We start from the raw sequence: 25,075 nt of genomic DNA, 5'->3' as shown, positions 1-25,075 counted from the left end.
GGCAGCAGATATAGCACACAGACCAGAAAATTACTGCGGTAGTTGGGGCGAGGATGAGGATGGAGTCTATGCTGAGACAGCCAGGAGCCCATCAGGGACAATTAACCCCTTCCTGTCCGCCTGCGTGAGCCTCCACACACGGACATTAAGCAGAATGTGACCGATCATCAACTTTAATGAACCCTTACACACACAGGACCAAAAACCTGCCGTTATAGTTCAACAAAACCGATGGAAATATTAGCATTTTTCTTACATTTTGAGTGACATCAGGTGATAATTCCAGATGTTAAAATGTCATTTCTGGTGTTTTTACTCATCTGAACACATCACGTTTGACCCAGTTTGAGTTATAAGTCTAAAACAGACTCAGGATCTTCTCTGTGCTGGAGGTGGCCAGGTCTAAATTGGTGCCAAGTCAAACACACAACAGAGGCAGAGAGTCCAAACCTGCAGAGTCCTTCCTTTGAGTAAAGACTAAACAGTGTCGCCCAGCACATCCTCTATTTTCACCTCTGCTATGGAGACGGTGGCAGCTTGACTCTCACTCTTATGAATAGAAGTCAATCAAAAGGAAAAGCCAGAAAAGGACAAAGGAAAATCACAATATTGAACATAAAAGGAGAGAGAAAGGAGCTGTTAATCTTTAAAAAAGTGTTTTGCTTTTTGATGGATTTGGAGAAAATCTGAACTGCGATGATGTCATAGATCATCAGCGGGTGAGATGCACATTTTCTCGCTCACTCCCGTGAGAATTCTACTGTATCTTGGTCTCGTCCCCTTTAAAGGGACACTGTTGGTTTTCCAATGCCATCTCCACCTCAATGCTGCACCAGAACCCACAAACTCCTCTATAAAAGAATGGCTGTTATTTTTATCCCCACAATGGCGTCTCTTTGATCAAGCCAACGCCGGGTCAAATTGCTACTTGGGATCGATGGAGATGAGGAGGAGGAGTAGGGAGAGGAGAAGGAGGGCAGCGCTCTTCCTCTTGATAATCTCATTCAGGCTCTTCATCAGTGCCCGGTTCTGTTTTTTTTTTTTGGTTTACAAGGCCCTGGGGCATCAGCTGGCCCAGGGTGTGGTTCAGAGGGGCGAGGAAGGGAGGGAGAGGAGGGAGGGCCCAGGCGGGATGAAGGGCTTTAGTCAACACTGCATTTAAACTTAGATTACTTTTACTTTAACAACCCGAGGAAGTGCACTTGTCACGTCAACTCCACAGTTCGACCACAAGACAGAGTGGAAAAGTGGGTCAGGCGCTGGCACGGACCGATCCATTTCACTGATGGGCATCGTTTCAGGCTCGTCCCCCACAACTCCACATCTTACCGCGAGATTTACGATTGGAAACGTATAACTCCATATTTGACGATTTTTGGCGATTTTATTTTAACCATCTTGACCAATTTCAACCCCATAAATCTGAATTTTTTACTGGACACTTAGGGGTTTTCTGGGAATGCTCCTTTAAAATTACACAGGATGAGCTTCTTTGCTAGCCTGTCATTAGTGTAATACTCAATGTCATCATCAGCGAGGTCACCGCCTCACCGCCGCACTCCTGCCACAACGGTGATCAGCAGAGGAGAACAAACTCCACCTCTGAAAGGGCCTGAAAGGTCTCCAGTTGTCCTCTGGTGAACAACAGCTCTACCTCACTTTACATCCTCCATCTGCTCTCCTCCTCCGATTGTTTGGACATGAGTTACTGATGTTTGCACAGATGTTGCCTGTTTGTTAATGGAGGTGGTGTTAACACGTACATACCAGAGGAGTCCAGATACTGTAAACCGTCTCTAGGAAACGGGCTGCAGCACCAATTCGCCAGCAAATCTGCTCCCTTTGCTTTTTCGAATTTGCTGAACCGGGAATCTTTTAAGATACTGTTGACCCAGTTTCTAAGAAGAGTTTTTGCCTCGGCGTCTGTTTCCTATCGTGATCCCGAACGGACATACCGAGGGAAAGCACAACCGCCCAGTCATGTTATCATGATGCCAGTGACCGAATACTTTCAGGCCTACAGCAGAATCCCAGACTGCACTCCCAACTTCCACTCTATGAAATGTAAACATTGACTTTCCTGCCTGGGGTCACCAAAGTAAAGCGCGCTGCTGCTGCTGTTTGCTACTTTACGTGCAGCTTCCCACATCCAGGCGTCTAATATGAACACAAAACCAATTGTTCCAGTTTAAGAGAGGAAAGAGTAAAGCTTTAATAGGAGACGTCCATGAAAGTCGGGGGGGGGCTTATTTGTACATCTACATCTGTTATTGTCCGTCTGGGAAGGCGTCCCCCAGCAAATCCCTACTGGGATGACATCACCAGCAATGCGGTCGGAACGCTTAATTCCAGCTAAACATGCCGCGCTTCCGTGTAATTTACGACGCCACGGCAGAAAATCCCTCCCAGATCCTCACCGTGTTCTGTATATCCCGCTTGAATCCCAAGCTGGAGATTGCTAGAAAGTCTGCGAGGAATTCCAGAGGAAACACTGGGCGTTAAATCTTTAAACCCCCCCCCCCGTGGCGCAGCTGCTCCCACGTTGACCTTTTAGGTGACATTTGGAGGAAATGGCAGGGCTTGTTCAAGAGGTCAAAGGTTAGAGAGTTTACACTTTATATGACCCGCCGGGTGCCAAGGTCAGCGGATTCAAAACTACTGGCTGGAGTCTCTGCCGGGTTGTTCAGCACGTGGATGCTCAGTGGGAACAAACTGAAGCTTTCCACAAACTGAAGCCCCTTCTAACCAAACACAGCCGCTGTGTGTGTGTGTGTGTGTGGCTTTAGTATAGGCAGAGCAGAAGTGCTTCAATCAGTCAAATGTGTGATTTCTATCCAGGGTTGAGGTCTTCTGAGTCCACAACATTCCTGCTGTACATACAATTCCGGGTTGTGGACTTGAATTTCTTGGATATCTTGGATCAGTGACTCATCAAATGTGGTCGACATAACCGACAACGAATATGTTTGACCTCATCTTTCATTGAATCCTCCTCCAGCATTGAGAAGGAACTTTCAAACATTCCTCCTTTTCTAAATAGCTTCAGTTTATCAACAATTCAGATTTCAGTGGTGAGCAGTCTCAGCATGGACCTGGAGGCTGAATTGTCTTTTTCGAACTGTCACGTCCTTCATCTTGTGATTTAAACCACGGTCGTGTTGCGTCATGAGCTTCAGATGTTTCCGCTCTGAAACACAGTCGTTGTGGACCGCTGCCAAAAAAGTTCAACCTTTGCCTCCTCCGTCCATGGAATGTTGTCCCGGGAGCAGCTTTGTGCAATTTTTCTCATATCATCTTCCTCAGAATTGGGTTGTTCTTACATGATTCACGATGTAACGCAGCTGCATTTAATGAAAAATGGAACAAAACCACAAGAGCAGCGTACATACGGCAACAGTGTTCATCTTTATTGTTTCTGTGGACATTTAAAGCTTAGCACACAGCGTGACTCAATGGTGTCAAGGTTCAAAGTTCATCAGTATATAGCTTATTTCCTTACGTGTCACATTCCCGCCTTAATTGAGGCTTTAAAACACAATCAGAGATCCTTCTAGCACCTTCTACCGTTCAAGCCTTCTACCGAACAGCCACATATACACTCTGTAAGAGCAGCCTGACACTGATATGGATGCGTGCGCGTTATAAAATAAGTAAAAGTTACACAGGAAAAAAATGTGTTCATCACCAGCAGAGTGCAGCACTTCCAGAACAAGCCTGCTGGAGCAAGAAGCCATTAAAGTTACATCGAACCAAACAAATCGGAGCCTAATGTGTGTCACAGGCGTGTGTCTGCCTGTATGATGTATGGATCTGGAGGGAACATCTGAGCCCTGGAGCGCAGGTGCAACTAATTACATTAATTAATCTGTTCCATTTAGGCGTTCTAGTGAGAAATTCTGAGAAAGCATGCAGCCTTGATGTGGAGACACCGAAATGGAACGCGGCCCAAATCACCGCTGATTGGTTACACCTGCGTCAACAAGCCGGTTTAAGGCTACAAAACAGCTTTAAATGTATGATTGTAAGAACCTTTACCATGTCGACATCAATGCGACCTCGCAGCAGCGTGGAAGCGACTGGCTCAGGAGTAAGAGGCCTTTTTCTTCTTCTTCTTCTGCCGCCCGTGACGCCACGTCCAGTGCGGAAGCGAGGAGAAGTTAAAGACATTCAAGTTGATACACTGGTGACGAAGGTGCAAAATGGGACGACGAAAAAGGGTTTGGATCCAAAATATGCATCAGTCTTTATGTCGGAGGTGTCGGCGTCCAGGCGTGCGGTTGCCTTGGAGCCCGGCGGCGTTAGCAGTAGCATGCATCTTAACCTGAGTTTACACATAAATATATATAAATAAATACAGCATTTATAATCTAAGAATACTGTAAATTAGTGGCAGAAGCAGCTGTTAAATTTGCTCATAGAGGCTGGAGTTAAATGCAAAGCTTATACCGCCCTCTTGTGGACGATAAGCCACATTGCATCTATTACAAACACTTCTCATGGCATCTATAAATGTTAATACAACGAGATTTAATACATCATTTAAAACAGGCACACACACGGGTGTACACAAAACTTTTACAAAATTCCGTAAACATACCAGGAACATCCAGGCTAGGAACTAACACAGCGCACAACTCCTCCAGGCCCGGAAGATTCAGCGACTCAGCAGCCACGATGTCAAAAATATATACCAATACAAAGCTCCTCACGAAAAAATTATAAAACACGGCACTGTTGTACTTGCAGCCCTCGAACCGGATCACTCGGAAAATGCAAAGCGCAGAAACTGACCCGTGCTGCAGCCGCCGAGAACCCCCAAATCAAAAGGAAAACCGCTCCTCGTGCGAAATCATCATCATCACCACCACCACGTAGAGGTGGTTCCTGAAGCTGTCAGTGTGAAGGTTGATCTGTGTGAGGTGGGGAGGTGTCTGCGTGGCTTTGTCTTCCTTCCAGGAATGTCGTTAGATCGCATGGGGGGGTGAGGGGGGAATCCAGGTCGGCCCCTAGCGCGCGCTCTCGAAATACATGAAGTCCTGCAGAGAGAGCGAGAAGAAAAGGGATTGATGACAAAGTAAAGCAACACATTTTCCTTCAAATGTTGGATAGAAAACGAGCCAAACGTGGCACTTACGATGAGGAAACATGCGCCAAGCATCACAGCCTTCATCCTCACGTCCAGGTCCATAGGAAACTGGATACCGAAGTTGTCCGAATCCGTGAAGGCTTCCCGCAGAAGTCCTGACCACTGTTTGCTGATTTTCCCGATGTTGCTGATTTCATCCACAGTCAGAATCTGCAGAATGAGGAGCGGCAACAACCAAAACGCTTAAACGTCAAAGCAGAGAGCAATCATGATCGTTCCTCCTCCTACTCCTCCTCTTCCTCACATTTCAGGAATGTCCCAGAGATGGAGAACTTACAGCGCATTGTGTTGCGTTTTCACTCATTTGAGACAAACTCACCTCAAAGTCCACATCTGGAAGGCAGCTCCATCCACAAAAGGGGCCCTTGATCCTCAGCACGGGCTCCAAGTTCTCGTCTCCGATGAGGAACTTCGGGGTGAACGGGTGCCACTGCTGCACCACGTAGCCCACCGTGTTCCCCGGTGGGGCCTGAACCTCCATCTGAGTAAGGGAGAGTATAAGGGTAAAGGTCACTTCACAGGGGCTTTGAGGGCTTTGAGGGCTTTGCGTGCATCCTAAGCTCCACCCACCTCCTGCAGACAGCCAGGGAACAGGCAGGACATGCACTTGAGCGGCCTGGTGATGGTGATGACTTCCTGTCCGTAGTTGTCCAGGACGTGGATGGTGAAGGGCCGCATGGGGCCGCAGCACTGACGCGTCAGGCAGTCGTTCTCCTCCACGGCGTAGAACACGTTCTGGCCCATTGCGTTCCGCACCTCGTACTTGTTGTTGCTTTCGAACCCGACGAGAGCTACACCACACACGCACAACGCTTTAAACCCACCACAACAAGCAGAAGGAGAACAAACTCCGAGCACTTTTATGTACTTTACCTTCCACAAGCTCTACTTTCTGTTTTATGAGGAGCTGATCCACCTAGAAGAGAGAAGCAGAGACGTTATGATGCATTGGTTCCTTTGAGAGGAGAAGGAGCAGATAGAGGACATAACACACTCACACTTCAGAGCTGCAGAGAGAAACCACCATCTGCCATCTGTGGCCATTCTGCCATTAAAATAGAGTGTCAAGTAGAGTGTAGTGTAGTGTGTGTGGTGTGTGTGGTGTGTTGGGAATAGAGCAGCAAGAAAAAGGAAGTGAACCACTGAGGAGTTGCCAGGATTTTCTGCATCATCAAACATGGCTTCACTTCATCTAAACAATAACAAACAAATTCCACCCTAACTAAATTAATAACACACACACACACACACACACACACACACACACACACACACACAGAGACACACACCAGAGCATTCAAACATTCCGCCTCCACTAAATGACCTCATTAGATCCACATTCCAGGGATTCTAGCATAAACACACATTCCTTCATTTGGGCTGATGATTAACTTGTGTGTTTGTGTTTGTATGAAGCTTCACGTCCTCTGATGATGTAATGCAGAAATCCAACTCATTCTAAGAGGGTTATGAGGGCTGTGAGGGTAATGAGCCAATCCGACCAATCAGGTGCTTTCATATAAGAACCCCCCCCCCCCACACACACACACACACACACACACATGGGACACAGGTGTTGCTTGTTACCTGGGTGAGGTATTCCAGGCCTGGGGGGCAGCCTGGGATCCCCCGGTTGGGCGCCTCGTACATTTCCATTCTGATGAAGTTAGACCTGAGTGATGAGGGCGCACAATGTTATTAAACTGCACTCTGGCGTCACCTGCTGGCCGCTGAGTGGCGCGCACCAACACATCACGACGCCTCAGAAATAGAACGAAACACGGTCGTCCGTGAAATGATGCGTTGCATAGGCAAAAACCGGATCACGCGTCGTGGTCCAGGCGAGGCTCGGACCCCCGGACCACGTTCGTGATAGGGGGGGGTGTGGCGGTGGACCTGCAGGGCTGGTTCTTGGTTCTATTTTGGAGTGTGCCGAGAAGTGTTCGAGAGGAATCCTCTTATCCGCCTATCACACCTCATTTCACACACACACCGACATCGATACCCACACACACCCCCACACACACACCCACACACACAGCACGCACTTCACACAGCCAGCGTGTGTCTCATTTCACTTCATTTCTCTCCTTCCGTATAATTTAGTTACAAAAAAACCCACCAGGACACAATCGTCGGGTTGTAACGAGCGCCGAGACTTTCACACATACACACACACACTTTCGACACAACAAATACTCACATTAGTATAAATTCACAGTTAATACTACACACAGTGCGTGCATTGTATTTCCTCGTTATTCTAAATACTGACCGTTATTCCACCTGCGGATCCAAACAGCGGCGCAGGCCTAAGCGGAACCTCGGAATAAAGCAATGATCTCATTGGATGGCGTCATCGCGCAGCCCACCCACTTTGCGCCAATGACTAGCCCCGAGTTATAGAACGGGACACGTCAGAACAGCACGCACAGAATCAAACCCCACAGAACCGTACACCGGTCAGATGAACGTTGAAATGGTTTATTCCACAGGTATTTGCTTTTTCTGGATCTATGTTTGCTTTCCAATGATGCATTCAAGATCCAAAGCCTACAAAACATCACTTTAACACAAAGTAAACGTTTCAAATTCACATTATTTATAAAATGCTTTTGTTTTGTTGAGTTCCTGTAGTAATAACTATAGGGTCATTGTAGACACACACACACACACACACACACACACACACACACACACACACACACACACACACACACACAGGAAATAGGCTTTACTTGGGCTATTTGTCTGTGATGTCCCTCAGGAGCAGCACACTGGCTCTGTTAAAAGCCTTCCGTGTAATGTTGGATGTTATAGAATGATCACGTTACAGCTATACTCTGGCAAATTGCACGTTATTGGAGCCTCCAGTAACAATGCAGCGGTGGAGTTATTCTAAACAGCTGTAGCCACAAAGACGGAGTCCAGCATGAACAAACTCAGATGACCATTTTATCCACAAAGAACAATTTATGTGGCGAAATAAAGTGAGCTGATCGGTGCCAAACCAAACAGTACATTAATGTGCTGTGTTTTCCTGCTGCAAAGGCTCACATGTGTCTTTCATTATGATTAACTTCACCGAAAATCTTGTAAGATGTGTAATGAAGGTACAGGCCTGAGTTACATTACATTACATTCAATTTCCTTTATTCCATAAGCATTTAGTCACAGCTGCATTTGTTTTGTTAACGGACACATGAAGACTTTTTAGAAAACATGAGGAAGAAAATCTTACTCGAGCAAAACAGTCAGACCGATTTATTTCCCATAGCAATATCACTATTTTTACTCAAAACAGTACATTTTTTAATGATGTCAAACATACAGTATCAGTATCTTCTGGCAGAAGCACACATTGTGTTATTCCATGTCTGAGTTGTTCCACTTAGTGTCCACTGGAGGGCAGTGTTGAACTGATGATGCTAGGCCTCTTGGCCATTACTCAGACTAATGCAGAAATTGCTTTTTCATTGAAAAACAAAATAGTCACAAATGGACACACAAGCACACACAGTATGACACACACACACACACACACACACACACACACACACACCTACAACTCTATTACAAATGACACGATGCGGTTGGGTTGAATATCCTTATTTGCGAATACAAATTACCTGATTTCCTCAAGCGCTACTGATTTCTCCAAGAAGCGCTAATGAGAACAAATGATGACTCTAGCACAGATCTGCTGACACTTCAGGCAGAGACGACGACAATACAAACGTCTCTAATTGATTCATCTTACGGCATTGGCTTACTGTGACCTGGCGTGGCCTAGAAAACGCTGCGTACTGTATATATTTAGTGTGTTTACTGCTGTTAAAGCAAATAACAAGGCAGAGAGAAGAATAAACGTTTAACTCCACACCTTGCTGTACATTTTGAAACAGTGTGCAGTGTGTATATGTGTGTGTGTGTGTGTGTGTGTTCAGTGGAGCTGGAAACGCGCCGCGCCTGCGTCTGAAATGAGGCAGAAACGGTCAGGACGGTCGAGGGCCCCGCCACATCACCTCGACTGTCCAAGCAGAACGCTGGGAGCTCGCGTTCTTCATCAGCGAGATCAAAACAAAGCCAGGCGATGACTTTGACACGGTGCCGCTCTTCATCCTCCATCTGAATAAACACGCGAGACAGTCAGGGGTCTTTGAACGCCTGTCAGATTGTCTCTCTCTGACTCCAATAGCCCAGTTACTCCCACCAGGGGCTTCTCTCACTCTTACTCTCACTCTCTCTCTCTCTCGCTCTCTCTCTGTGTGTGTGTGCTCTCCACATTCCTACCTGTTTTACAATATTTTCTGTGTGTTTGTGTTTCTCTCTGTGCGTGAAGGTGGTGCTCTTTACCCGCGCGGGTAATCTTTCGTGCACTCCTAACGAGGTTGTCATATCGGGCCGCATAATGAGGAGGCCAAAGACGAATGTCAAAACGCCTCCATTACGCTGCTTTCATCCTCTTGTTCATTAGGTTAGCATAAGGTTACAATACATTACTCCCAGTCCCTGTGTTCCACGCGCGGAATTTGCACGTGTCACTGCGAGGCTGTGTGTTGATACACATTCACACGAACACACACACATGGCTACACGTCTGAGCTTAACCCTTACCTGAACCCGCCTCTCTGCCTAAATCTGACGTTTACTCTTTTTCTTGGTGACAAAGATGGAAGATGATCATCAAGTATCCGTATTCCGGGGCTTCATGCTCATTCCCGACTTATGATTCATGTTCATGTAAATAAGTGAGGCGTACTTGAACGCAGCTCGACCCTAAACAGACACACAAGCATATGTTCAACAAAAACAATGCATAATTCCATGGATATCAGATGGGGTATAGGACAAGATAACTAAAAAGGTACTGGACACATTTTTTTTTAATTTTGTGGAGAGGTTGGTGATAGGCTAAGAAACATTAGAGGTGATTTTGAGACGGATCCGGATCATAGTCGGTTAGTTATTACATTTTTAACATTGTTTTTGAGCCGTAAACAACCACTCAAGACTGCTTGTCCTGTGGTTACACTAGATTACCACTAGATGGTAGCAGAGATAAATACACAACAACACAACACACATCAAACATATTGTAAGGATCATTTATGCAGGTGGCCCACATCTCATATTATAAAATCAGATTTGGTTTGTTTAGATCAGTCAGAAAGATTAAGACTTGTGTCATATGGAGGTGAAATAATATAATCAGATTTGGAACTCCTCAGCCTGTAATGTACATTCAGCTTTACACACACACACACACACACACACACACACACACACACACACACACACACAGGCTCATAAGTGCACAATAGAGTTGCAAACGCAGCTCTGTCTCTGCTTTTGTTGTCCCGTCCGTCTTTTCACCTCTGCCCATCCTTTACCTCCCTCCCTCCCTTATTTCTTCCATTTCTGCGCTCCTGTCAGACGCTTTGTTCGCCGTGACTTTCCATGCGGTTATCTCTAGCGCAGACAGCGCGCCTCGCCCTGGCACAGGACCTCAGTTTCCACGGCAACTTTATAATTGTTTTGGACGCGCTCCAAACGCCACTGGATGCCGAGGCATTATTGATGTCAAAAGAAACATGTATGAAATGAGGAGATGTGGAGGCGTCCATATGGTTCCGTACACAGACTCACGCGATGCCATTTAAGCGTTTTTCAATGGGAGTTTTGTGATTCCGCTGAATAGATCCCACATGTGTGGAATGATATTTCATAATTTTGATCTTTCTCCATCACAAAGAGATAATAGCACGCAATACAAGCCGCTGAGTTGTGCAATATTTCCCCTATTCATGTCATTAAGTCATTGTCACAGTATGCAGTGTGGGCACGGATCCCCACTGCATACACAAAGTCCATCACAACGCACTTTTGAATCCATCTGAGAGGTGAAAAGTGAGAATGAATCAACATTGGGCCTAAATTGAGCTTGTGTTAGTCTTTGTTTTGACAGGAGAGGCAGCGAGAGTCGTCCCAGCGGCCTGTCACCGTAACCATATTGTGACCCCTCCCTCCCCCCCTGTCCCCCGCCAAGCCTCTGTCTCATTCTCTCCTTCTCGCACACACACACACACACACACACCTCCTTCGCAGCACCTCTGAGCCAGGAGCTGCGGCCACATTAACCACAATGCAGTAACACTCATTAAAATAACATATAGTGTCAACAGCAGCGTGGCCCCCGAGTGGATGAAACCCTGAGACGCTCCATATTAAATCCGCTTGCTCGTCCTCACGCCAGAGCTTTGCGGGTTCGTCTCTTCCTCTTCCCTCTGGAACTTGGACTCTGTCTGCACTGTTTGCACACAGACACACACACACACAATCACGATTAAAGCAAACAGAAATAAAGTCCCGACTGATCTTTTTTTATTTAACTCTGATCTCAGCCTCTCTCCTCCCTCCCTCGGCTTAATTTATGACCTGCGAGGAGGAACCCAGGGAGTGAGAAGTGAGTGAGACTGGTGTGAAAGCCCTGAATAGAGCAGGGGGGCAACAGGCCCTCCAAATAACACAAAAGAGGCACCACAGCTGTTTTTGGAGGCAACACAAGCCGCCGTCTTCCTCGCCAAGCCTCCCAGACTGGCACTCTCACCGAGCTGCTACGTGAACGCACTGCAACGCAGCCGAAAACACAGGAAGTCGGCGAGTACGCGAGCAAGTCCGGGGCGAAATTCAAGACTAACGCACGTGAATCGTCTCTAATTCAGGTCGCACTCGGCGCAATTCCGTCTGTAAACGAGAAGTAAACGAGGTGGGAAATGGATCCCGAAAATCCCCCTCGCATCCACACTGGAAGCTAAAGAAGAGGGCGGATCACCTTGGCTCAGTGCTGGCGAGCTCGCTGTCTGACGCTGCTTACCGACTGTCAACGGCGGCTAAATATGATCTCAGAACGCGAGGTTATAAGTTCACCGCCCTGTTTTCCTTCCTCAGACGGCCCGTGGCTCAATAATTTATCCCCCTCCTGTACGCACTCAGTTGGATCTCCATTCCTACTACCGCCTTCTTGGGTTTGCACTCGTGGCCATTAGCGAGCCACATGCTCCACACGTGTCAACTTTAAAAAAAGATGGCGTCTTTTCACATGACTTCATCGCTAAACCAAACACATCATGACGAACGCGTTTTACTCCATGTTATATTACATTATTGTGAGACGATAAACAGGAAATAACATTAATATTAACCCTTACACACTGTTTTGACCTTACAGATTAATAAACACCATTTAAACTTTATTCTTTAAGCCTAAAGTGACCCATCACTTGTTTTTTTTAAATGTTTGTAGTCTTTGAACACAGAGGATGTTCTTGGCCCGTATTTAGTGAAACGCTTAATTGGAACATAATTGTCGTTTCCAATGATGTTGTACTGTGTGTAGCAGTGCGATTGATTGTTATATACATACAGCAATCTTAATTTAAATATCATTAAAAACAGGACCGTGACGTTGTGTGAAAGTGGCTGGTTTACTTCAACCCCCCCACCCCTCTCACACACACACACACACACATACACACTCTGAAACACTATATATGAATCACAGAATAAATCGCCCATTTGATTATGACTGATCGGACATGTTCAAGTTCAGAGACTAAGATGTGTGTGTGAGGGGTCAGACATGAACTTGATCAAATCCCCCTGATTTCTTAGAGAGAGTTCAGACTTTCTCTCTCTCTCTGTCTCTCTCCGTCTCCATCTGCAAACCGCGATCACGTCCCCAAACACTGGGGATCACTGAGGTGTTATTTTTCAAAGCCGGGCCCGTCTGCCTCCTGCCGAGGGTACGCGGCCGCGGTTCAGGGGAAGGTGGGAAACCTCTGAGGCCTCCGACCCCCCCCACCCTCACTCCCTCCCCCCCACCCCCCTGTCGCCTGCCTCCTCTGGCCCTTTGAGGGGCGTCGTAAGCGCGGCCTGAGTAACGCGGGTTACTGCTGCCGGCGGTTGGTCACAGTCGATGAGGCCTTTTAAAGACGCCTCGCTCTCATGGTTCCTGTTAAAATTCTGGAGCGAGCCGGAGCGGAGTGAGAGAGACAGAGAGAGAGAGACAGAGAGAGAGAGAGAGAGAGAGGGAGGCCGGGCTCCCATATAGCTGCAGCCGGGGCTTATGGGTGCAGGGGCGGCCTGCATTTTGACTTGTGGTGGGTAGAGGGTGCTCCAAGTCCACGTTTGATGGGTGGAAGACTCCTCAGCGCACTGCAAACCCTCACTCTATGCATCACCCCCCCCCCCCCCCCCCTCCCAAAAAAAAAAAACAGAGAAGAAGAGAAATGGCCCTCTCCATTTTAGTTGTGTGCCTGTACGCTTTTGCACAAAATGAGGCCTCTGTCCACGAAGACGATGGACTATGCAGGACGTGGACAGAGCTGCGTAACATGCAGCTGTTGTGGTGCCATCCTGTTGTCTGGGCCGGCAGGGTGGAGGGGGGTGGGAGGGTGTGTGCGTGTGTGTGTTGGGGGGTGGGGGGGGTGTATGCAAAGTAAAAATGGGGGCAGCGTGAGCCGTGGCAGCGTGGTGGTAATAGTACAAGAGGCTTCCCAGCACCTGGTACTCACCTCTTTCTCCGCAGAGTCCCCGCGGACACGACGTCCTGCTGGCAAACCGTAAAACTTGATTGTGGAAAACACCATCACGCTGAGACGGATAAAAGGAAAAACCCGGGGATTTTTCCTTTCAAATTATGGTTTGCAGCGCACGAGGAAGAAATTGTCGCGCAAATGGCATTTTTATTTTTTATATTTATTTCTCAGTCCTCTTGTGGATTCGTGATGAAATGTTCAGTAGAGTGCAGGAACTTTATTTTGAAATGCCAGTTGACCCCTTTTTATGTTTTATGTGTAAAATCATTCGTTTTGTGATGAGATGTTTAGGGCTTCATTGCAGATCCATCCATGCATCATCTACACCCGCTTATAGAATTTAGGGTCTTTTTTTTTACATTTTATTTTGAAATATAAAGCCCACAGATGTCTTTACATTCTCTCATTTCTAACATCTGCCACATTTCATAAGGAGCTACAAAATCAGCGAATGCCATCAGATTTACATTCTCCTTTATTGTCGCAAAGTAAAATAGTTTAATTGCATTTAAGCAGTCTCTGTTTTTTTTTTGGAGAAAAATGTAAATATGAGTTTTTTATTTTGTATCTCTACATGTCTGTGCAGTAAACGCCCTCAAAGCCACAGAGGATTACACAACACTGAGTGAATCTACAATCAGACTTGTACTGTAAGTTTGCCATTTCTCCACAGGCTCAGGGAGTGTGTTGAACTTGGACCGTCCACACACACACACACACACACACACACACACAAACACACACACACGTCAGCGTCGGTGCAGAGTGCAGAGGTCGCTGCGGTTCAGGACTTCTCCTCGGGCCGCGTACGTGGACGCCGTGCTCATGCTGGACCTGAGAGGAGACTTGGCACTGCACAATGCTCCTCTGTTCTTTCTTCTATCTCTGTGCTACACACACACAAACATTCACACACACACACACACTGAAGAGTTCTCTCCACACAGTTGGAAAGACAGGGGTCACTGACTGGATGCTCCCAGCTGAGCGCTTCAGTGTAGCCCTTCTCTGAAACTCTCCACACACACACACACACTCTCTCTCACACACACACACACACACATTTAATGTCTTTTTCCATGCTGGCTCTCCGTATAAAGCTTTAGCTGTGTTGTACTCCAAACTGAAGCATTAAGCTGTAACAAGTGTTTTTATCATTCAGTGTGAAATAGAAACTGGAAAAGTCTGAATAAAACGTAGTCAGATGGGGAAACGCTGCCTGTTACTGTGATCAATGATGCTCCTGATGATTTAAACAGCACTATCTTAAACAAATGTATCAGAAAATCCTTGTTAAATTTTATGATCCAATGTCTGATCTGCTGTTATTTCTGCGGTGACATTTGACATTCTTTCAACATGCAAGTCTCAGAAACTCACTGGTTTGGTGAGACGGAGCGCTGAGCTGAGTTTCTCTGTGATAAAGGACACGTGTGCTGCAGGACGCTCTGCTCTGCTCTGCTCTGCTCTGCTCTGCTCTGCTCAGTTTCATTATTACTGAACCCTGCAATATTAGAGATTTCTGGGTTAGAAGCTTTTATTCTTATTTTCCCAACACCGAGCACGAATGGTTCAGGTAAATTGAATCCATGCGTGCAAGATATTAAAAGAAGAAGTCTGTCCTGCAGTGACCATGGAAGGCAGCAGGTCTCATTCTATTACAATACAAGTTGAACATATGAGAGTAAAGCAAAATAACAAGTAATAACATCAAAATGGCAAACAAACCCAATTAAGTGAGGAATGATGAAATTATGCGTGAGCAACACTTTCCACCCTCGCAGAACTTCGCAGGAATAAAGTCGGCAGATGATTCAATCGACGCTCTGTGGAATTAATTACCATTCTAATGCTGCCATATCGATCAAAAACACAAATAATCTCGCAGCTGTAAATCATTTGTGTCAAAATGACAGAAACATAAGCCAGCCACGCAGGGCGGGGGGGCGAGGGGAGGGCGGGCGGGGGGAGTGGTGATGGTGGAGGGACGGTGGGGTGCGGATGAAGTGGAATGCACGAGGAGCTTTCGGAGGTTGATCCCCCCTCCCTGCTTTGACGTCAGGCATCCATCTACTGGTGTTATTCCTTAATCTGATTCACTTGGCCGCTCGGCAGACCGGCGTTGCCTGCTGGAAAGGTTTCATGTGTGTGATGGATGCTATTGTCAGAAATGCCAAGGTCAATATGCGACGCGAGAGAGAGAGACAGAGCGAGAGAGACAGAGAGAGAGAGAGAGACAGAGAGAGAGAGAGAGAGAGAGAGGACTTTCTTATTTCCAAAGTGCTTCCCATGTATCATCGTCGCTGCAATCTGACCTTGCCTTCCTCTGAAATAACATTCAGAGCGAGGGACAACCGCTGGGCTCCTGCTCACGGGCCGGCGTTGATCTTTAATACGAGTCACGGTGCCGCCAGCAAAAAAAAAGAGGCCGGTGTCACTCATGACAGTATGCAAGCATATTACTTACCACTAAGACGGATTTAGAAGGGAGTTTAGCTGGAGAGGGCAAGAGGATGATTATGTCTCAATCTGAGCTCAATGAGGACTCGCATCGTATACGCATCACTATCAAACATGAGGAATACTTACAATTGAGTGCGACGGTGTGACGCGGGACAGAACATGACCTCCTGAACGAAATGAGGTCAGAAAAACACAAACTGTTATATCAGGTTTTCCTCCTGCCTGTAACTCACGCTACATCACGTTCCACGAAGAAGAATGTGCAACAGCCTGTACAGTGAGAAGTCCAGAACTAGAGTGTGAATCTTGGGTTCATACAAATCTACAAAAGTAAAACTGTTTACAGATGATTCAGTAGGAGATGTAAAGTAAAACCTCTGTCATATTATCCGTCTTTGATTGTTGTTGGTTCTTGCATTCAGCCATGTCTCCTGTTTCCATTTTTCCCTGTGAGTTCACGAACACGCGGAGGTCGGAAGTCTCGAAATTCCGATTCCCGTCACGTTTGATCTGGGTTTGATTATGAGAGATTTCAAGAGACTTTCTGGTTTTGAGAGGCTTGTGAATGGATTCTGTTTGTCGTGCGGCGTGCTGTTGTGTTTACTCACCACACACACCAGAGCACCAAAACACTTAGGCTGAGCCGGTTTGTTGAAATGTCACTTTTGACAAAAAAAACACAGCGACACATCTCACACTCAACACACACACAGACACACACTCAAAACTCTAAGCCCCACATGTCCGCGCTCAAATTAGGCAAAAATGTGATTAAGATGCATAGACGGACGTGATTAATGGGACGGCACCATGCTGAGTATACAAGACGCCTTGCGTAACTCCACCATGAGGCCGGTCCTGCATGCTAAGGCGCCTAAGACGTCTCACCATCTCCTCATCTACATCTGTTACTTTGATTTGTACTGATTTTACCACGTGACGACTTATTAAACGGCGTTGTTGAAGTTTTAATGTGCTTTACTTTACTTTATTATAGTTTACTCAACCTTGCCAGCCTTCAAAACTTCATCTGACTCTCAGTTTGAAATTCCACATGAAGTTAAATGATGCAAACTTCTCTTTTATGTCCTAAGGAAGGAAGCATAGGGTTCAAATTGCCTCCGATTATCACTGTCAAACCGTATTTGAGCCATAAAGCAGTAATTGTAATCAATCATTTTAGCCACAGATAGGTTAATAGCTTTAATCATGGCTATTGTTTTAATGGTCTCATGAAGGGCAAAGCGTGTCATGGTGGGCGAGTAACAAGGCTGTTATCACCCAACGCGGCGGACTTCACACCACCGGCCGCTTCTTCTCCCCGAGTGACGTCAGGAAGCGGCTGATGACCTGAGCGGGCGTTTCCCACTGAGTCCTCATCTCCGACTGTCCACTGATGTCCTGCTCCCTTGGCGGGGGGGAGAATGACCTCCTCAGCCACCTGGGGGACGCCGCCCTCCCACCCCTAACTCCCCCCACCCCGCACGCAATTAAATATGCTCAGGGGAAGGAAGCGACGGGGGTTAAAGGATCGTTAAGGCTTCGGCCGCCGTGGCTCTCTGTCCATCTTGGTTATTCTAAGGCCGGGGAATAAGAAATACCCCAAGTCCTGGAAATGACTTCAATTAACCATAATGTTAATCACTATTGCTCAGAACAAAAGTCAAGCTGAGAAATCCCTTGATGGAAATTGTTATAATTGGCCTAACGACGGGGATGAATATTTCTCCCTGCTTAATTACATGTGACTTAATATTTAAATATACCATTTGCGGGTTTAAAGTATCTTAATCACAGCCATTAATTTTAAATATCTAGCATTTGGAGTGGCGGGGGAGCAGACAAACACCTTTTACAGTGTGACTGGTTACATGTGGCAGGTAACGTTAGCAGAATGTCAGGTATGTATTATGCACGAGGCGCCGCTGACAGGGCCCCGCGAGCCTCCACCAGATCTGGTAATTGTGCTTTGCTCGCGGGAGGTCGGCAGCTATCTGTTACGCTCAGGCTGGGTTCTGACGTGCAGGCCCGACCCATCCACTGTAAACAATGGGACCCTTCACGCCAAAAAATGAAACGACTTCACTTTTCAACGCCGTCAGGTTGTGGAAACTGGTGACACATATTCATGGGAATTCTTAATATTTTTCCTTACAATGGCGTCGGAGTGATAGAAGGAGTGCAGTGAGTGGAGGAGCTCCATATTTAGTGAAATGAGTGCAGCTCCATGCTTCAAATCTTCATCCCCTCTCTCCTCTCACTGTGGTCATTAAGGAGCCGGTGGCACGGCTTCCCGAGGATCAGGGGTGGCAACCCCGGTGTCCTGGCTGGCAGCCAATGGAGGCTCTCCCAATCTGGCCACCTAAATCACCGGCTCATCTAATTGGCCAAATCACCCGCTGCTCCTCGACCCCCACGGCTGCGTGGCAAAGGCCTTCTGAGGAATCAGACGGTGTTTGCAAACTGTTCGTATTGTGTTTCCTCACCGCTCTCGAATGTGTCCAGCACTTGTGAACGGCGAGCTGTGTGATGTCGTGCAGTCTAGGAGCACTGCAGCTCGGGAAGAATTAATAACCAAAATCAATAGCAGAAGCTTTTGTCTCATTTCTGTTTGAGTTTTGACTAAGAGATGGAGTTTCCATTTTCAGAGCAATTACTGCAATGCACACAAATCAGGCAGACACTGGGATGCAGCACTTCCACCACGCTGACACTTATCTCCAGTTGACAATAAGCTGAAACGCCGCGGGGCTGACAAACACACACACACACACGTCCGTCGAAAAATGCACAGACGTGCACACGCACACACACGCACGAGTTAAGCAGGCCTTTGGGTCACGCAGTGTGAGTGAAAAACAGAGAGTGGGAGTGAGCGAGCAGCTGCAGGAGCCATGGGGTGGGTTGGGCCTTACGGCGAGCAGCGAGGGGCTGGGGGAGGCTTAGGGGATGGAGGAGGCTGGGGAGGCTGGCGAGGGCTGTGGGGAGACCCGGAGCTCGGGGCCGCCTGTTTAATTGGAGCTCATTTACACAGCAGTGGAGCAGGAGACACCTGAAGGGCCTTCCCTGCCTTATCAGCTAAATGGCTCCCCTCGCTCTCCACCCTCTCCTCGCTCCCCGGCCTCCACAAGTATCAGGCTCCTTGTTTGTTCACTTCATTTCTTCCCCAATTACTTCTGATTAACAAAAAAGTGCTACTTGAAGAAAAGTACTAATGCCATAATAGAGAATCCTCACACTAATTACATTAAATGCATCCAATAATGAAAAACTACATCAATGATTATGAAGAATGGATTGATCTGCTGCTTGTCAATGGATCAATAATATGAAATTGGGTTTTTTACAATGACCAAGAATAGAATCATTACATTTTGAGAGTTCTTAATGAAAATATTGTGATCATAAGTGAATTTAAAGTCTTAGTCCATGCGTTAATTAGTAAATATTGCAGTGAAAAAAAAGACGATATTTCCTTCTAAAAGTACAGAACTGAAAATACTGCAGTAACTCTGAAGTAATGAAGCATATTCATACTTTCCTTTCATTGCTAATTAGATGCAGTGCGTCGTTTGTTTACAATGACACATTCAGGTCGTGGTGATCATGGAAGGTCATGGAAATATGAATGAAGTTCAAGTCTTCATGTGCTAGAAAATATGAAAATACTGCAATCACAGAAAAGTTGAATATTTGAGTAATAGTACTGATATTTAAGTAAAAAGTACCACCAAATGCAAATCTGTCCGAGCTGAGTGATTATCAAAGCCACATTCAGACTGAATCTCTGATTAGCTGCGGTAGTTGCGATATTGTAAAGCAATAATTCATTCAGACGGTGATAATGACGAAAACACACACACACACACACACACACACACATACACGCACAACCTTCCTGTGCGCTTTGAAAAAACAAGGAGGATGTGGCGGATGGAGAGGTGTGTGTTATGATGAGGAGGAAGAAGAAGAAGAGGAAGAGGAGGAAGGAGGAGAGGAGCCAAAAGAAGGAGCAACTTACTGTAATCATAGTCATGTTCAATCAGACACCTGCTATTAAGTTGATAAATACACTTTTCCCAGTGTGAGTCCGGATACACTGAGTACCCCTCAGGCACTGTGCTGCTCTTTAACTACCTGCTCTGCCTGAACCACCAGCCCCTCCACCCATTAACTCACATTTCACCCAGACCGACACCACGTCCAGAGAAATCCATTCTTTGTGCCGCGCTGTGTGATTGACTAAATGTCGTCCTCGGCTGTGGGACTGGGAGCAGAATTTGGTGAGTGGTTTTCCTGCCTTGTTTTTTTTCCGGATAGAGTGAAAGGATTGGGATCTAGGGGCATTTTTAGTCCATTAGTGAGTACTATTTTGTCCCTTTTTCCCTTCGTGCTTACGGTAATAAGAAAAAATGGGAGCGGAGAGTGTGTGTGGGTGTGTGGGTGTGTGTGTGTATGTGTGTGAGGCAGAGGAAGGAGGGTGCAGACAAAGCTCCTTGCCTTCCTTAATCTCTCGTCTCGCCTTTTCAGCTCCCGCCGGTGCCCACATGCTGGTGGCGGGGGAGGGACGGGGGTGGAGGGACGGGGGGGGAGGATGCCTCCCGTGGGGAATCTTACTCAGCGCGGTGTCATGGCCGCCGAGACACCTGATAAACATTAAGGCGCAGGGTGCAGGACCCCAAAGTGCCTCTGGGTCGGCTCGTTTGTTTATTGGGTGTTTTTTTTGTTTGCAGATTCCGTTTTAGTGTATTTAGGGGTGAGAAAGAGAGAGAGAGAGAGAGAATTTGAAATCCTGCACTGTGAGGTTGTGACGTTTTCGAGACTGACTCTAACATTTCTCGATGTTCACGTTAAAGATGATCATTTCTTTCCTATGTGGAAACAATGAAACACCTTAAACCCCAGAGTGACAGATGAGTGTGAGACTGTGAGGAACATTACAATCAAAGTCTCATTCTGTCTCATCAACGTTGGTGTCCATATAGCAAATACGAGTAATTCATTTCCTTACATTTGCCTTCCTCACTTTGTGTCCTCACTTCCACTTGTAAGCCGATTAAGCAACAAGTAAAGTTTTAATGACTGATACCGAATTTTTTTGGAATAATCTTGTTGTAAGAAAAATAGATTTTCTTCAGGCGGCAACAGAGAAAATAATGTATAAAAGAATTTCTCCTCTGGGGATCAATAAAAGTGTTTTTCTTTCGTATCCAATTCTTCAGATAAGGAAACTCATATATGATCCATGTATTTGATCATCCCATTAATCCCTTGGAGACGAAAACAACAAAAGTAGATCGAATCATCACAAGAAAACATCTTGAAACATCCTTGAGTCCTCGTTTTCCCCCCATATCGCTCCTCTGGCAATCCCCCGTCCCCCCGTCCCCCCGTCCCCCCCAGCGACTGCCTGTGGCATCATCACAGGCCGCTGGGCTGTGGAGCGGCCGCTGTGTTTACACCAAAGCCTATCTGATCAATAACACGCTTCTCCTCCGGCAAAGTCACCGATGTCCCGCCAGCTCCAAACATGTAAAAGTGGAGTAATATTCACTTATCTACATGTAAATACGCTAATATCTGCTTTCTGATTGAATCATGCTCTGAGAGGTGGTGTTACTGTAACACCATTGTATCTGAGCCGTACATAAACGCTTGTGTCAATATTATGAATGTTCTAAAGCAAACTGGTGGGAGCCCAGCGTGGTAAAGAGCCAAACTTCTCCACGTTACTGAAATCTAAACTTGCTTTGAAACATGAATATCCTGTGTACACTGTCCCCCCCGAAAATATTTTTCTTAAGTTTCCTCTGAGCCTCGCAGGAAAATTCATAACTTCTGCGGTCAAAGTTCAAAAGGGTCTGTGGGATAAAACACTGTTCCTCCCCTGAAATCGCACATGTCACTGATTGAGTTGCAAACCCGAGTGGGACGAGATGCGTCTGGAGACACCGGTTGGGGGTCTCTCTCTCTCTCTCTCCCTCTCTCTCTCTCTCACTCGCTCCATCTTTCTCTCTTTCTTATCCGTTGTTTGAGCAGAATACATCATCTGTTGCGAAGGCGCGTTGCATGATGAGCCCCCGGGCCGCCGTATCACCGGGAAATGAATGAACGACCTCACTTTGACCCGACCGGGGGAGGAAAACACATGTTCTGCTGGTCTCGGCTGGCCTGGCTACCTGCGGAGAGGGGCTGGGAATCCCTCCGGCGGGGAGGGGACGAGGAGACGGAGGGATGGAAGAGAGAGAGACAGAGAGAGAGAGACGGTCTCCATGTGTCCGGCGGGGAGGGGACGAGGAGACGGAGGGATGGAAGAGAGAGACAGAGAGAGAGAGACGGTCTCCATGTGTCCAGCGGGCCCCCCCTGGTTGACTCTGGGAGGGATACTGGGCCTGTTGTCCTTCTGACGTTGCTAAAGTTCCGGGATTCAATCACTCAAGTCAGGAGATGAATTTGAGGTGAACCACAAGAACAAAGACGGACAACCTCGTGGCGCGTTTCCTTCAAAGCAGAGAGGATTTAGAGGGGAAAGTGTGAGAGTGTTAAGCTTCGCCGCAACCGTCTGACTAAAAGACGTTTAACACAATTTTTACAAAGCCGCCATGCTGTCTCACACCCCTCTCACGCTGCAAATCAGGCGTTTCCTGCCACGAGCTCAGCGAGGTCCATCGGCGCCTATTGTTTCTTTTATTACGTGTAAATTTTCCTTCACCACCTCGTGAAACCGGCTGCTCTTTTGTTCACTGCGCCAATAACTCAGAATCACCTCAACTCTGGATTTCATCACTGCTGAATGATGATGGCTCTATGAATGAAAATGTGCTCAAATAAAAGTTTGGTGGTGGATGAATGTGGCTCATAGATGAAGATCATTCCACCATGATGTGGCTCAGTCTGTCGGTAATTCTGCTTAAAATGTTTTCACTGTCACATTAACTGAGTTTAATTGGAAATTTGGTGTCATTTGCATAGTTTAGATGTTGGCTCGGATTTGATTTAAACCTGGATGGAGAGATTTGCTGTTTTTCTGTGTGTATTTCAAGTTCAGTGAGACTCAAGCTGCTCTGCCACCAGGGGGCGCAACTACTGAAAGAGCACAGAAATTTCAAATCTATAAAAAAATTCAGAAGTAAAACCGAAACATTTTTTAAAAAACCTGTGAGTGTGTCGGTAAACTTTCACAATCAGTCAAGCGCATGTGACAAAGTTTTGTTCTTTCTTTCTTGCTCGTTGGTAGTTAAGTGTTTGGCTGATACTTAAAGAACCAACACGTATGAGAGCAAACATATGGAAAACCTCAGCGTTTGCATCAGTGTCAGTGTGAGCCAGAGGGGGCCGTGGGGGCCCTTGTCTGTGGACGTGGAGCTGGAGAATGCGGACAGAGCGGCATGTGGCAGTGGAGGTATGGCCGGCTACAGGAGGGGCGTGGCCAGTCAGCGCCTACAGAGACTGATTCCAGTTACTGTGGGCTGTGGGACGGAGGGGTCGGCAGGGGTTGGCGGGGGGGCTGTTGGAGGCGGTCCACATCGGCCCTTTATTTACTTTGACCCCAGCCCGCGGGAGGCCTTGCGAGGGCACATGCCAAACTCTCCAGGCGGGCAGAGCGGCCCTGCCCTCGCGCTCACCTCTCCGCCCGCCCCTCTGTCTCCACTTAGATATATGTGTGTGTGTCGCCAGGCTGCACAAGCTGTTAGGATACCTTCCCCTGTCTCTTTTGCATATGTGGGTCAAGACGGCAGGTCATTGCCAAATTAAGCAGGAGAATAAGCGATTTGATATTATAAGGAATGAGACGCTGCAGATCTCTGTGCCACGTCTGCGTTTCACTTTAAACCAAACACATTTACTATAGCTGGAGGACATTCTTACACAAATTAATTTCCCCGTCACAAACAACAAGACACATTAAACTTTAATCCTAAATAAATGTGACATACGTTATGTGAGGATGCAATTTTACAAATGTGTAAAACTAATTGGTAAATTATGCACAGGCCTCATCAATCCCTTCATTAATAAACTCACAATTAGACGCAGGAATGGATGATGATAATAAAAAAGAGAGCGAGCGAGAGAAAGAGCAGTGGCTCTTAAGATGTTAATTATTCAAATGAGCTGAAGTGTACCTGCCTGATGTCAGTGTCATCACAGTAGTAATTATTACCATGGTAATGCCATCGCCATAGCGAAACAGAGTGTGATTTATTTAGTTTAAAGCAATTATGCGGTGTGATTAGAAATGCAAACATAATTGCAAATTCAGACTGATGTTTCACTTTGTGGAAGGTTTTAATTTTTTTTGTGCCTATTCCTCTGACATCGCCCGTATAAAATATGGTAAAATAAATAAAGAAGAAGAATCCCATAAGGGGCCACGTGTCTTTAAACTGTGTGAATATTGGAGCGTTTAGAGAACCTTTAGCGCCGGCGTCTCTGCCTGGCTGACTTTGGGGAATTGAAATGGAGAGGTCCTGTTTAGTGAGGGATGCTTAATTGATTGTCAAAGCGTGTCATAGTGTGGTGGTGAACAGAGATGACTGCGGGGCAAATATGTCCTCGTGAACGCCGTGCCCTCCTGCCCAGTGAGCTCAGCAGAGTCAGCCGCAGCACAGTGGCGGCGCTGAAAATGTCACCCCAAGATGACAGTCATATTCCATTACAGCCATCGCTCAATATCCTCACGCAGGGCAAATTACGGCACTTTTAAAGAGCATAAAGTCGCAGTGGAAACGCCATATGGATATAAAATGAAGTGGGATGTTTTGCGAGGAGGTGACATCTCGCAAAATGTGATTTATCTCTGGATGTAATTGTTGGCGTTGATCGCGATTTCGCACCGGCGCTCTGGGGAGAAGCTCGAAAGAAG

The 25,075-nt window shown here is 46.7% G+C and overlaps 1 protein-coding gene across 2 annotated transcripts; it reads right to left on the bottom strand.

Annotated features, from left to right (window-relative positions):
• Positions 1 to 4,096: 4,096 nt before the first annotated feature.
• LOC143006998 (phospholipid scramblase 2) lies at positions 4,097 to 7,504 on the bottom strand. Of its 2 annotated transcripts, none has more exons than XM_076158378.1 (7): positions 7,422 to 7,504; positions 6,734 to 6,818; positions 6,020 to 6,062; positions 5,717 to 5,937; positions 5,466 to 5,627; positions 5,135 to 5,296; positions 4,097 to 5,036 (listed from the first exon to the last, which is right to left on the bottom strand). In XM_076158378.1, the coding sequence occupies exons 2-7, from the start codon at positions 6,800 to 6,802 to the stop codon at positions 5,007 to 5,009; spliced, it is 687 nt and encodes a 228-aa protein (XP_076014493.1). In that variant the 5' UTR covers positions 6,803 to 6,818; positions 7,422 to 7,504; the 3' UTR covers positions 4,097 to 5,006. The 2 variants fall into 2 exon arrangements, with proteins under 2 accessions (XP_076014493.1, XP_076014492.1); XM_076158377.1 differs by lacking the exon at positions 7,422 to 7,504 and adding an exon at positions 7,350 to 7,409.
• Positions 7,505 to 25,075: the final 17,571 nt, after the last annotated feature.

The sequence above is a fragment of the Genypterus blacodes genome, unplaced genomic scaffold (genome assembly GCF_046128005.1).
Source record: "Genypterus blacodes isolate CSIRO-AG114 ecotype Tasmania unplaced genomic scaffold, CSIRO-AGI_Gbla_v1 ptg000076l_1, whole genome shotgun sequence".
Lineage (NCBI taxonomy): Eukaryota > Metazoa > Chordata > Actinopteri > Ophidiiformes > Ophidiidae > Genypterus > Genypterus blacodes.
Note: the sequence above shows the minus strand (reverse complement) of the source record. Positions and strands in the feature narration are given on the sequence as shown.